At 41.0% G+C, this 13,934-nt stretch overlaps 1 protein-coding gene across 7 annotated transcripts in view; it reads left to right on the plus strand.

Annotated features, from left to right (window-relative positions):
- ARHGAP18 (Rho GTPase activating protein 18) overlaps positions 1-3,522 on the plus strand; it is a 104,062-nt gene extending 100,540 nt beyond the window's left edge. For all 7 annotated transcript variants that reach the window (XM_074580751.1, XM_074580746.1, XM_074580752.1 and 4 more), the window contains one exon: positions 1,177-3,522. In XM_074580751.1, coding sequence (XP_074436852.1) covers positions 1,177-1,268 — 92 coding nt within the window. In that variant the 3' untranslated portion in view covers positions 1,269-3,522. The remainder of the gene's footprint in view (positions 1-1,176) is intronic.
- The last annotated feature ends 10,412 nt before the right edge of the window (positions 3,523-13,934 follow it).

Raw genomic sequence — 13,934 nt, forward strand, 5'->3', positions numbered from 1 at the left:
TATTAACAAATTCTGAGAGACGGTGTCCAATGTACGGACAGGACAACAAAACCACATAAACACCCCAAAATAACCGTCTGAACAGTGATGTTATCATATCATAAACAGATATCGCACAGGACAGCAGAATGATAATCCTCATCCCTCTTCCAGACATGGTAAACAGCATCGCAGGGAGTACATAAGCCATATAGGAATTTATGTAACACAGCCATGAGAACAAACCAAGCAACATGATGACCAGTTATCTCAACCCTTCGAGCCCCACGTTGGGCGCCAAAAAGGACTGTCGTGGTTTAGCCTCAGATGGCAACAAAGAACCACGTGCCGCTCGCACGTCCCTTCCTAATACAGGAAGGATCGTAAGAAAAGGCAAGACTCTTGGGTTGGGACAAAGGCAGTTTAACAGGACAGTAAAGGGAACAGGCAAACAACAACAACAACAACACGGATAGGGGAATATACAAACGCGATTACGGAACCGCTGCTCCCCGCCCGCTCGCCGACCGGCCGGACCCGGGATGCCCCAGCCCGCTTTTAAGCAGCAACTTCCTGCCCCCCTCCCCCGGCAGCTCAGGGTGGGCGTGGCTCACATGGCATGGAATACCAGGAAAAGTTAACCCTATCCCCACCGGAACCAGGACACTAATAGACATAAATAAATTGCTTGTAAGGCACCAAGAACACTGTGCTACTTTTCCCTCCTAGGACAGTAACCATTACAAGTGCTATGCAGAACTGCTGACCAAGAGGAGCAGGACAGGGAGTAATACCTTCTTAGCAAGGACAAGCCTTGCTCAAACATTCCATGTGAGAAGGAGAAAATAACCTGAAATTTTAATGGGCTTCTAAGCAAATGTGAACCTAGTGCTTGCATTTAACCACGAAAGGACCAGGGCATTGCTCCTTTTTTCCCTAAACCTTTGTGGAGCGGAGCTCCCATGTGCATGGTCTGTGTGAAAAATCTGACCTAGAACGTTCCACAAAGGTGGCACAGCCCCTGCTCTCCTTCCTTCTTCCTCTGTCCTCCTTCCTTCCCAAGACAGACTGGAAGGGCAAGGGCACTTCTAGGTTTTAGCTGAAAAGCTAAATTGAATAAAACAGTGACGGGAATGTTGAAAATCATTTACTTTCTTTTTTGGTACTGATGTAACCACATATCTCTTCTATTTCTAGGAGAACGCTGCCTTGATGATGATACCTACATGAAGGACCTATACCAGCTCAACCCAAATGCTGAGTGGGTTATAAAATCTAAGCAGAGCTAAGCTCACAACAAATGGCAAAAGAACAACCTGTGGACTTACTTTGTAAGGCTGAATGTTTCCAAGGGATAGCGTGTCCTTTCAACATTCAGCTGTGTTATATTTATATTAATAGAACCGTATCCAGTTAAAAAACAAAACCAAAACCAAAACACTGGTGGAAACCCAACAGTCATTATCAGTAAATTTTCAGTTTTACTCACAGCAAAATTTTGGAGATAGCACAGTTTTCCCACTCATATTTGAAATGAGAATAAGTACCTTAAATATTGTAATGGCACTAATCTACCTCCCATCTGGTAGGTCTTGTTCCAGAAGAATTTATTTTTCAAACAGATGTTTAACCCCTTTATAATAGAGATCTACAATCTGTTTGTGTAGAATTGTGTGTTCATAGAGGTCTTTACAGTGTTAGTACACTGGAGAACCAAATCCTGATCAGCACTTCTGAATGGTACAGTATTAAAAATACCTAAACGCAGTCATATGAATTTCCCAAGTGTGAAATTCACAAGAAAAAACTGCAATGCAATATATTTTGTCTTTGGAAGTCCTAAATTTTTTGACTTTCTAGGTAAAGTTTGATGAAAACTATTTTAAAACAACTGTGAAAATGCTTTATATGCATCTTTTTTGCTAGATCTTTTAAACATTTTTATTCTATTCCAGTTGATTGTATTCTTGATTTTATTTAAAAAAAAAAAAGAAAAAAGGACCATGTGACAAGGTGAGTCATTTTTAAAGCTCACCACTCTTGGCAGTGTCCTTTCTGGAATATTGTCATGCAGTGTAAAGACCTTAGGGTTTTCAGCAATGATATGCAGCCACGTTACGTACACTGGTTTCAGGTTTTTTGGACTTCTGATAGATTACATTTTGTGAACTGCCAAAACCTGCCAATTACTAGCACAATAAAAATGTTCGGGAAGAATAAAATAACTGTGGAGGGAAAATGTAGTCTAAATTTCATAGGTAGCAAACCACCAAACCTTTCACTCAAAATCAATGTAAAGGTCTACTGTGGAGTTCACATGGGCTTTTTGGATATTATCTACCATGTCTGGTCTATCCTGGACGAGGCTAGAAATCAAGTTCTGATTTCCCTTATGCTGATAGATGATGTCTAAACCACTTCAAAAATTAATAGTCCAACGGTGAAATCCTTCTCTTTGCAGGGAGGAACTGAAAGCTCCCTGTGGAATTCACTGGTAATGAATTATAGACTGATGTGGCTTGTTGCAGCACAAAGAGCTGTGGACTGTAGCTCCAGAGCCCCGGTCCCACAGCAACACTTTGGGCTCACAAACTTGTGTACCACTTTACAATGTATTTGTAAACTAGCTCAGCCATGCCTAAGCGCTCTGACTGCCCGAAATAACTACTGTGAAATTATATCCTTGGAATGAAACATTTTCTTTCAAAGCACACACACAATTATATTGACCTTGTAGGGAATATTCTACATACAATCAAGGACTGAATTAAATCTTTTTTGACTTGATCAAAGCCGATTAAAGGAATAAAGGGCCCTTCTGCAGAGCTATGGATAGCGGCCCTGACTGTGTTTTTCCCAAAGTAACCACTGTAACTCTCCATTTAATAGATAAGCAATGAAACAGAACTCTGAAAGGTCACAGAAAAATTAGACATCTACTGATTAGTTATCCACAGCATACGAACAATTTTGGGGGCGTAACTATTTATTGTTTTTTGAGGTTGAAGGCTGACTTCATATGGAAAGGAAGCAGGATTCTCAAAAGCAGGATAAATAACGTAGGAAATAGTTCTAATGTGACTGTACTGCCCTTGATGCTCCGTCTAGTTGGGTGCCCCTACATGGTACAGCCCTGTGCCACTGTAGGCAAACCCTGTAAGACAAATCACTTTTGTCAATAGAACAAACCACATTCTCTGTTCTTTAAATGTGAAGGAATAGAGTAGAAAACCAGTACAATGCTTAGGTAAATATTTATGAATCTAATGTAATAAATATAAGGTTTTTTTATCATGTAATACAAAAATGATGTGTGTTTTCATAATACATGATAGTTCTGTAAAAGATTACTTGTTACTGGAACTCTAGATGTTATTTTAATCAGGAGCAAAGTGCAGATGATAGGAACAGCTGTACAGTTTCAGTATAAAATTACGACCGCCCCGTGGCTATGATCTCTTAAATAACTTTGTTTCTGGTTTAGTGCCATTATCTTTTTTAATTTAAAAAGCTCTTTTATAATTAAATGGTGTTTTTTTCTGACTTGTTTTCTCACTTGAATTATTATATTTGTATGTAAAACATATACAATTAGCAATAAGTGGTGATTTTTTTTTTTTTAATTTTACACTTTATATCTTTTCAGGTAGTTTGTAGTTTTGTGTATGAAAAGAGAGATTGATAAGTTACATAGTAAGTTAGAAAGAGTCTTGAAACCTGAATGCCTGCTGGAAAAGGAAATACAGTCTAGAAGTTTAAAAGTTTGCTGCAATCATAGTGCACCTTAGCTAAATCTGTAATACAACACTTACTAGGTATATGTGAGGGAACAGCAACCCTTTCAGCATTTATTGAAAATACCGGCTCCTAATTCCTCATAATTAAAGAATTAAATTAGGGCACAAGGGGGAAGTCTGAAAAGCATTCAAGTAAGCTGATAAAAATCTTTTATAATTAAGACGACAATGCTGCCTGCGTTGCTTATTCAGGAAAATTTGGCAACTTATCATCATTTGACTGATGACTTGGGAATCACATCCACAGGTTTTTTTTCACCCAGCTGACAGGTTAATTGATTTAACAGTGTGCAACCCTGTGTAGGCAGAGTGGTGGGGATGCAGGACTGGGATGGGGGGAAGGAAGGAGTGGGGAAGCAGGCAGTTGCCCCTTGTACTGCTGCCTGGATGTTGTGGAGCATGTAAGGATGCTTTTGTGCTCGAAAATCATCCTCCAATATATATTTGGGGGTGTGTGAGAGAGTCCGAATGCTTGCGTGGGGTGTTGACACCTTTCTCACAGTCTCTGTCCTCTTCAAAGACCAAAGAGTTTCCACTCATTTTCCACAGCCTCCTCGACTTCCTCACCTTGCATGAGGTGCACGTGCTATCCATGGACATCCGCAGGCGCTAAGAAGAAAGCTGTCGTCCCTGCGTGACCAGCAGCATGGCAGCCTTTTCTCGTGTTGCAGGTCAACAAGCAGTGTGTGTGAGTGCACTGGTGAGGTTTCACAAAGGCAGTAGGGAGCAGGAAGATGAATGGGTCTGGATGTGTTGGAAGCACTGGCAGAGTTTCCTTCAGGCCTTTCAGTATTTCAAGCATTTATATTTCAAGCGAGCCTGCTTGAAACTTTTTCCCGACTATTATTTCCTTGTCACATATTCTTCTTAAAAGCAATGGAACTGTCCAGTAAAATATGCTCTTTTACTAAGTAGTAAGAGTTAAATTGCAGCAGAAAGCTAACTTGGAAAAAGATTTGCTAAATGAATGATTTCCTCTGTATCAAATCTAAATATAAATGAGGGCTAGACCTCTGTTGTGCTTCTGTTTTTAAAAGGTTGCGGCCATTCAAAAAGAAAAAAATGCATATGCACTAATCTTACAGCAATACTTATAATAATTATTTTTTACATAGAGCAGTGCTTATAAGATCTTCAAACTACTGTTTGTGTTTGCACACAGACCACATTTGAGGCAGGTAAGTACTTATCATCTCCATTGAACTGAATGGGAAAAGTGTTCATAAATGGCTTGCCTGCGGCTAGATAGGGTGAAATCAATCTGACTTGTAGAAACCGAATATAATCCTCCAAAAACTGTTTTAAAAATCTGCTGTATTGCTAGTAACAGAAGTACAGCAATCATGAATCTGACTTCAGGGTATTGTTTTAATAAATACAATACTGTCAGGTTTAGCCTGGTCTCCAAAGGAAAGGCGTCTGGGCGAATCTTGCTGCCTGTGTGTGTCTTCCCCTAATTACTTTTGAATCTGTTGGCAGACTTCGGTCATTTTTGGCAAACGGAGTGGGGGGAGGGCAAGTCTCAAAAATAAGCTTCTCCAAGCTTCATGAAACAAGGCAAATGGAAGGGAGGCAGAGGCAGTACAAGTGCTTTGATCAAAGGGAAGATGACAGCATAAACTCAACCTTTATTTAGGCATCAGAACAGATGCAGGGGAGGGAATGTACGGATGCTCTGACCGTGGAGGGCAGCTGCACTTGGAGCTCACAGCCAGCCATTGGGAACTGGTATCGGGCATTTGGATACCCATGAAAGCACTTGCTTGTGTTGCCTTTTGACTTTTGAATCTTCTTTGCTGACTTGATGTGGGTAGCTGTTGCTCAGGCTACCGCAGTTGTTCTCCTGGGCTGGCTTTTGTGGTGCAAGCTGCTGGTTTGTACGGCTCATCCCTCATCTGCTTTGGACTCAGCATCCAGGTGAGCACCTTCCCAGCCTGAGCTGTACCTGCAGTTCATGGTGCTCACACAGGCGGGGAGGCGGGCAGCCGTACATCTCCTCTCTCTGCTTGCAGGTCTGTTGGGAATTAACCTTCATCCTGGACAAAGATCAGATCTGAAACTGGTCAGTGTCCAAGGACAGCCTTCACATGCAGGTTTTAAAGTGTAGTGGGAATATAACTTGCCATTTAGATTCTCTGTTCTGGATCATAGGGAGGTGGAGGTGATGGCTCATCCCTGCAGATGTTACCACTCCTTGATTAGTCCTTTTTGGGGTAATTGGGATAATTTGTTCTTCCTGGGGCACTCTAGAATCTGTAAGTAATGCTCATTCACATGGAGAGCTAAAGTCTCTGTACTTTACCTACCAAATGAGCTGCCCCCTCTCTGTTACCATTGCATCTCTGTAATGCATTACTCTTGAAAATGCCTGGGTTTTGGTTTAATTGTCTCAGTTCCTGTCAACAGTCTGATCACATAGATCTGCGTCACTAGATCAGGTCCTGCAGGTCAGTCAATTCTGTGCTTATTTCCCATGGGATTTCTCTCTTTCTCCTGTGGCAGCCGTGGGATGGAGTGCTGGGGTGGCAGCAGGTGGCCATGCCATGTCACACCGCGACATGGCCACTTCTGTGTCCCTGTCTTCTTTCCTGCCGTCCATCCTGTCAGCTGCAGAGAGCTCTTCAACTTCCTAAACTCTTGTATTTAAAGTATTATTCTCACACCTGCAGCTAGGTATGTAGTATGTAACTCATTTGCCTGAGATGGTGCATCAGGCAGGTACAACTGCAGTGTCCAGTTGATCGGACACAATGAAACTGTGAAGATGGAAAGCTTTGGATAGCAGAAAATTAGAAGCTTGCATGAGTTACTCGAGTATCCCTTGTGGGTTATCAACATGCAGATGTACGGTCTCGCTCCAAATGACCCAGAATAAATGAGGGAAGACGTAATTGCCTGGAAATGTTTGAGTGTCTGACTGAGGTTCCAAACCCTGGGCTGGGTTGGATTAGCAACTGAAAACTAGTTTCTTGCTTATTCACTTTTTCCCCTAATGTGAGAAGAGTTGTTTGATTTAAATCTTGTCTTATGATTTTGGATTAGTCTGAAACTTACAGTGTTTCTAACCTAATTTAGTTGTCTTCATTACATTCTGGTACCTTCTCACATTGTGTTCTGTAAGTTATAACGCAAATGAGCTCACAAGCCCTTATTCTGGATGCTCCTCCTCTGCTATAGTCTGACAGAAGCTGTCTTTATTTGTAAATCTGGTTCAGGCTGTGTGAAGGGAGTTTCTTTAAGTAGGAACCAGAGCCTGAGCAGATGAAATGGTGCTGAGGCTCTCACTGTGGGGCTTTGCATATTTGTGAAAGAGCTGAGAGTTGCCCATCTCAGTATCCCGGTCTGCCTCCTTTTCTTCTGTGTGTCAGTCTCATACTTATTCAGTACAAGGTTTTGCTTCTGTGACTGTAAAATCTTGGAATGCAGCCAGGTGACATCCATCTGGGATGCTGTTTTTGTTTAAAACACTTGATCTTGAAACAAGCAGCATTTTGTGGGGTACGATAAGGGTGAAACCTTACTATGCGGTCTTGGAGTCCTGGCAAAAATGTCTGCTGGTGCTTTAATGTGCCATTGTGAACCAGAAAGAAATGAGATTTTTCTTCTTGTTGAGTTTAGCAATTAGAAAACAATCAATTCTGCCATAGTTAGAAGTTCAGGTATACGAAAATTATAGTGAAAATTCAGCATAATTAGAAGAATTTTTCTGTGTAATCACAATGAGGGGGTTTGGGGGGTGTATATATAGAATACATGTGATTGCAATACTCTGCTCTTCATGTTTTCCAAAGAATTTCTAAGTTGCCTACATCAAATCTGCTTGGATCATTATAAGAGAAATTGAGCTAGTACAGGACTTGCTAAGCCAGTGGTACACCATTGGTAAAGCTAGGAAAGAACTTTTTTTTTCCCTTTTTTTTTTTTTCTGCCAAGACACCTGTGGCTGTGGCACACTGAATTCTAAAAACACTTCCTTGGTTCTAGGAAAAACCAAATTGGCACATAAAACATAAATTAGCACAAACAACTAAATGACATAATTAGATATGCTGATGTGACAGGACTGATATCCCAGTGCGTCTGTTAGGTGCTGTCTCACAGGTCTGTGTACTGGTGAGATGTCCTTAAGGTTACAAAAATAACTTCCTAAAGATTCCATTAAGAAACGCTGAGTGTGAGCAGTACTGATTAGATAGGCTATTCTTCATTTGTCTCTACCTTTACTTTTAGCTAATTTTAGCCCACCCGCTGTGATATAAAGCCTTTTAGCAATATTTGAGCAGTTAGTAACATAGAGACAAAAGGTAAAGGTCTACTTTGTACAATGTTTTTGTCTGTGCCAGTGTGCTCCATTTACAGTATGCACAGAGGAAAAGGCAGAAATAATATCTATATAACCTCAGAACGCTTAGCTGATGGTTCAGGTTCAATCTCTGTGAATAGAGTTTGGGACTTTTTCTCATATTTATTACTTTATACTTAACACTGAATTTCATCTGTCATTTTTCACCAGTCAGTCACGAGGTCACCAGTATCATGAGGTCCGTCTGGAGCCCTGTGTAGTTCATTTCTTTAAAACTTTCAATAATGTACAATCAGCAACCAACCTTATCACTTTATTTATTCACCCCCTCCTTGAGATCAGGTGTGTATGGAGCAGCAGGGTCCCGAGTGCTACACTGGTCGCCTCCCTGCAGTAAGACTGTGCATTCCTACCTTTTCTTTCTTATCTTTTAAACTTGTTTATCCCTTTTGGAAACTTAATTTCTTAATTAAGATTTTTTTATATCTATTTTTTATTTTTGAGGTCTTCCTTATACACATGCTTATATGAACTTTCTCAAAAACTCCAATAGGTTCATGAGTCATGACTTTATAAAAGAACAGTATTATCTTCAGTAATGGATTACTACAGGTAACAATACAGATGTGTCATACTTTGGTTTAATTTGTGGGTGAAGACCATCTGGTGCTGGTAACTAGCTAGGGTTAATTTTCTCAATTTGTGTTATAGCTTCTTACTGAAATTCGGTTTGAGAGTTCCTGCAGAGTCGCTCTTGTAAATCCTAAAGAGATAATATAGATGCAGAAAACTAATTTAGTTTTTCCGTTGCGGTCTCTTCTTTGGTCACTGCATTTACACATTAATTACTGGTCGTATAAATTTCTAGCAGGCGTCCTACTCCTGAGAAAAGAAAAACTGGTTTTATGCCCTTTTAACAAGTTGTTCCTCAAAACCCTTTTTTGGCCTGCTCACTATAATCTTACATAAAATATGAGTGTGTGTGTGTGTGTGTTGTTTTGGTTTTTTCCTGCTTGGACATGGCTTTAAATATTGAAAGAATACCTTTTGGTGGAATGATTAAATAACAAAAAGGTTAAATATTAATTAATCGAGTCTCCGCCATAGTGGTTTTTCCACTTGCAAACGCTTTAACTGTTGGCTTATATCTCTGGGTTGATTTTTTGGTTTTGTTTGTTTGTTTGATTTTTGTTTGTTTGTTTTGTTTTTTAAATAAACTACTGCTTCTTATTCTCACATGAAGAAAATGCAATTGTATGAGATGGAGGAAGGTACCGTTGCTGCTTTTTGTTATATCTGCAGCCTGTCGGAGTGAATCTCTGCAGCATTTGAACCAGATCCTGCACGTTCCTCCGAACCAAGTCAGGAATTGCTTTGCTTCTTGTGCGTTTCCCGAATAATTGCTCTGTGAGCCAATTATTTATGTGTTTAAATGTGTAGCTTCATATCTTATACATCACACATGGATAGGGATAGTTGGTGTCTTTCATTGTTCAGCTTGCAGCCTCTCTGATGTCTGAGCCTCTTTCAGTACGTGACACTCACTGTTGTGCTCATGGTTGGTCCTTAGTACCACGTTCTTCCTCTCACTGCCTAGAACTTGATCCATTGGGAATCTGTGTTTCTCGTATGGAATCTGTTATTTCTCTGCGCATGCATGTCTCTCTCCCTTGTGTATGGAAGTTGTATCTATTACTGTTCTGCAGCCTATCAGTCCCTACCCCCCCAAGTGTTGGATATATTGGATATAGCTGTCATAATAATAGTCTTAATCAAATCCGTGTGTGTGTTTGTATCAGTGTGTGACTTCTAGTCATCTTTATTTTTTAATTTTTTTCCTCTCTCCAGTTAAATGGCACTCTTCTGCTTCACTCTTTCCCTTGCCTTTATTTGGAATTATGAAGCCTTTCTGTAGGTGACATGTATTTCTGAACAGTGTGATCTGCATCTGCCTTTGATTTAAAAATCTCCTATAACTTTAAAAGTGGTAGCAACACGGTTCTGTATTGGCTTAGGTGAAGAATATCTTTCTTGTACAAATTTCCTCTCTTCCCTCTGTTCCAGAATTTTTTTTTAGATGCCACTGGATCCACAGCTTCTCTACCACTTCTGTACTACTGCAACTGTAGGAGCATTTCAGAGAACACCACTACTGATGTTGTGGCCTTTAACTTCCTACCCAGTCATCTACTTTCTTATGTAGGTAGAAAAAAAACATAAAAACAGCTCCCCTGATATCTTTCTTCACAGCTTATGAGGTCAGCTATTTTTAACTCTGTAGGCCAGTCAGTGCCCAGGGATCCCTAACATCACAGATGTGAGTGGTTTCAGTGATAGTTCACGCTATGGCCTGCCCCACTCCTAACAATTAGCATAATTGTCCTCACCTCATTTAGGGAATCACTTTTGTTTTCATTAACTTTGTGATCTCCCACCATGAGACTTCTTGCTACATCAGCCCCAGCATGGAGGAAGGAAGGCACAAGGGTCATTAACAGTGTAGAGCCTCTGTCCACCCGTGAGTTTCTCTCATCTTAGTCAAAGAGATGGGTTTTTTGGTCTCCAGGGACCAGGAGCTGTCTGCACTGTGTGCGTATGTCACTTGGCCACAGGGCAGACAGTCATATGTGTGACAGTCATGCAGATGTCTGGGAAGCCTCTTACCTCTGGATAGGCCTCCATCAGCATTCTGGTTTATGTGATGTCCAGCTGATCTATGCCAGCAGATCTGTCCAGTGTCTTCCTTTCACCATGCTGTGTCTGTGGCTTATTCGTGACCAGAGGGGCTGCAGTAGTGGTGACTTCATGTACTGTTGTTACCGTTTGGCTGAGGAATAGTTTCTAAGCATCTCAGGTGGACTCTGTTGTTTTCTAGCACCTGGATAGGCAGAGAGCTGTTGTGGCACACAAGCTGCTGCTTATCTGAATTTCTTGATCTCGGACAAGTTGAACCAGGGAATCTGCTGGTGCTGATGCTGTTGGATTGCCCTGGAGCCAAGCTTCCAGTCTAGCACGGCCCCAGCAGAGCCGTGAGGTCCTTGAGGAATCGTTTTTATTTCTCATCTCTGAGCTCTTCCTTATCTTCTCCCTTCTGCAGCATACAGGGTGTGTGCTTTGAGGCTTCTGCCATGATTAGTGTGTTGGAATATTGTTTGGAGAATCAGCAGTGTTGGCCTCTGTCTTTGCGCTACTACATTATGTAGTAGACAGTAAAGGGAGTTAAAGATTGTCCAAATTCCTGTGGAGTTTGCCTTTGAATGCTGTATTAATAATAAATATATAGATATGTAAATTTTGCTTCAGCCACGTCAGTGCAACTCTAAGACCTTGCTATTCTCTTGTAACACCTTCCCTGTAGTGTGCTACTGAAAGGATGTGATTGTCACCTGTGGGCAGCTCAGCTTTTCATTACCTCTTAAATATTTTTCTTTTAAGCTTTGCAGCCAGTCTCTGTTGGGCTCCGTGCTGCAGTTGGTGTTGGTTCACAAAAGCACATCAATTCCCTCATGGAATTCAGGTAAAGAAAAAGCATCTGGGGCTCTGACACTGTAGCAACGTGACAGTTTATGTCAAAGTGGGCTTTGGTAAACCAAGGCAGGAGGAACTGTGCTCTTCTAGGTAGCATGTTATAATTCCTGTAATTAGTGGTTGGCAAAGTACTGTATTTTTTTCCTTCCCCCTAGTTGTGAAAACAATTACGGTGCCCGGGAGATAGAGGTTTTGTGACAGTGCAAGTTTTGAACTACAGACTCCTTTCACTTCTGGGGCTCACCTCTCCTCTGTACCAGCTCACTTTCAGGACTCTGTGTCACATTTGAAACAGAAAAACCTGCCACCATCCCTCCCCCTAGGAGCTTGCCCCAAGGGCTCCTGCTGCTCCCGCTTGAGAACAAAAATGAGCAAGAGTGAAGTGAACGCCTGTCTTCTGGCTACTTTTTAAGAAGAGAGGGTGTCTCTGGAGGGTCAGTGCGATGTGGATGGGGGTGTATTTTGATGGGGTACCTCAGACGACATTTCAGAAACTGAGTCTCGTTGGATTGTTGGCTTTCTTGTCAAGGTTTTTGCTCTGACACTGGTCCTCTGCTTCGTGACAATTTGATTATTAATTACTACTAAAAAAAACCCCAAACAGCCCACGTCTTGATGGAATGCAACTTTTTCCCTTCTTGGGGTGATTGAATCCTAATGTAGTATTTATTTTTGTCCCTCCCATTCAGAAACAGTTTATTTTCTTTCTCAACTGGTTCCTTTTCCTCTCTTTCTCCACCTTCCACCCCTTTCATCATCTTCCAGTCCATCCATGCTGTTCCAGCATCCTAGTGACCTTGAAGGCAGCCACCATGTGAAGTGAAGAGGGGCAGCTGTGCACAGTCGTAACTCCGCTGTGAAGCTCCTGCAGGCACTCAATATATTCCGGCTTAGAGACTGCAAGCCACCACCAGTCCCGTGCCTTTAGCTTTGCCTCTTCGTTCTCTTAAATGATCATCCAAAGACCTGCTTAGAAGTGTTTGTTAAACAACTGCTGTAATTACCCAGTCTTTCTTAAATTCCTTTTCCTCTGTGTCGCACTTCCCACAAATGCCATTCACTTCTGAATGAAACAGGATAGGTACGAATGATATTGTCTTGAGCTATTAATTTATTTCTCCTGTGACTTTTTGTATCACTTTTAAGTATATACGGTGTCAGGAATGCCTTGGCTCACCACATTTCGGTGCGGCTGTTGTCTGCTTTTGGCTTCATTTAGTTTAATTGGTCCCCTATCAATGCACCTCCTGCCTGACCTCTGGCAAGGGGATGTGAGAACAAGTAAATAGAGGTTTTTAGTGTTGGGTACAGATATTAATCTCAGAAGTTATGGTAATGGCCAAGTTTTCAGTATAGAGCCCTAATTTTACCCTTACGTTTAGTGTAGAAACCTGGTTTAGCTGGGCGACGTGCAGCACTTTCATATCCCTTCCCCCCAGGAACAGCTTGTTGTTATTCCTCTTCAGACTGTCCTCAGAGCGTAGCTAGATGCCTTTGAAAAAAAAAAAAAAAAAAAAAAAAAAAAAAAAAAAAAGAAACCCATAAAAAGTTGAATAGTCTCATATCAGAAGAAGAGAAACTGTGAAGTAAGCAGAACTATTCAACCTAATTGTCTCTGGGGTCTCATTGAAGTTTATTAAGGAACAGAAGGGCCAGTTCTAACTTTTATGGGCCAGACTTTTTTAAGAATTTAGCATTCTGTGCTGCCTTCCTGATACTGGATGTGTTAAACTGGAAACAGCATGATCCCACGTACTCATTAAACAATGATACCTAATCAGTGCGAGACTGGTTGGCAAGTAGACAATTAATTATTCTTTATAGCAATACATTTATAGCAAATAGCACCTTTTTTTTTTCTTTGCTTTTAGACAATTATTTGGCATAATTTGCTAAAAATTTTCACAAGAAAGTTTAAGCTTTATATTCATTTGCTTTTATAGTTGGCATGTGGAAAATACTTCCTTTTTGTATGATAGTGGATTGTCTTTGGGAGCTGGAGGCAACTAACTAGCTGGTCAAGAGATTTCCAAACATAGACACTTGAGCACATTCTTAAATGGTTACTTTTTCTAAAAGGTCTGTGCCCTTATCTCTAAAGCTACAGTTTGAAGTTTGGAGTTCACATTCTAACAAAATGTCGCAAGAGCAAACAAAACCCAAACCATCCACCTGTATTGGTCAAATATCAATACTACCCTGCAGTCCAGAAGTGTGCACTTTGAATAGCCTGCATGGCAGAGTGAGTTTCTGGTGTTCTTTCCTCGGCATTGTAGAAAATGAGATTAGGTCTCAGTTCTGTAGGGCAGAAAAAGATTTAAACAGAG

Source organism: Larus michahellis, chromosome 3, assembly GCF_964199755.1.
Source record: "Larus michahellis chromosome 3, bLarMic1.1, whole genome shotgun sequence".
NCBI lineage: Eukaryota > Metazoa > Chordata > Aves > Charadriiformes > Laridae > Larus > Larus michahellis.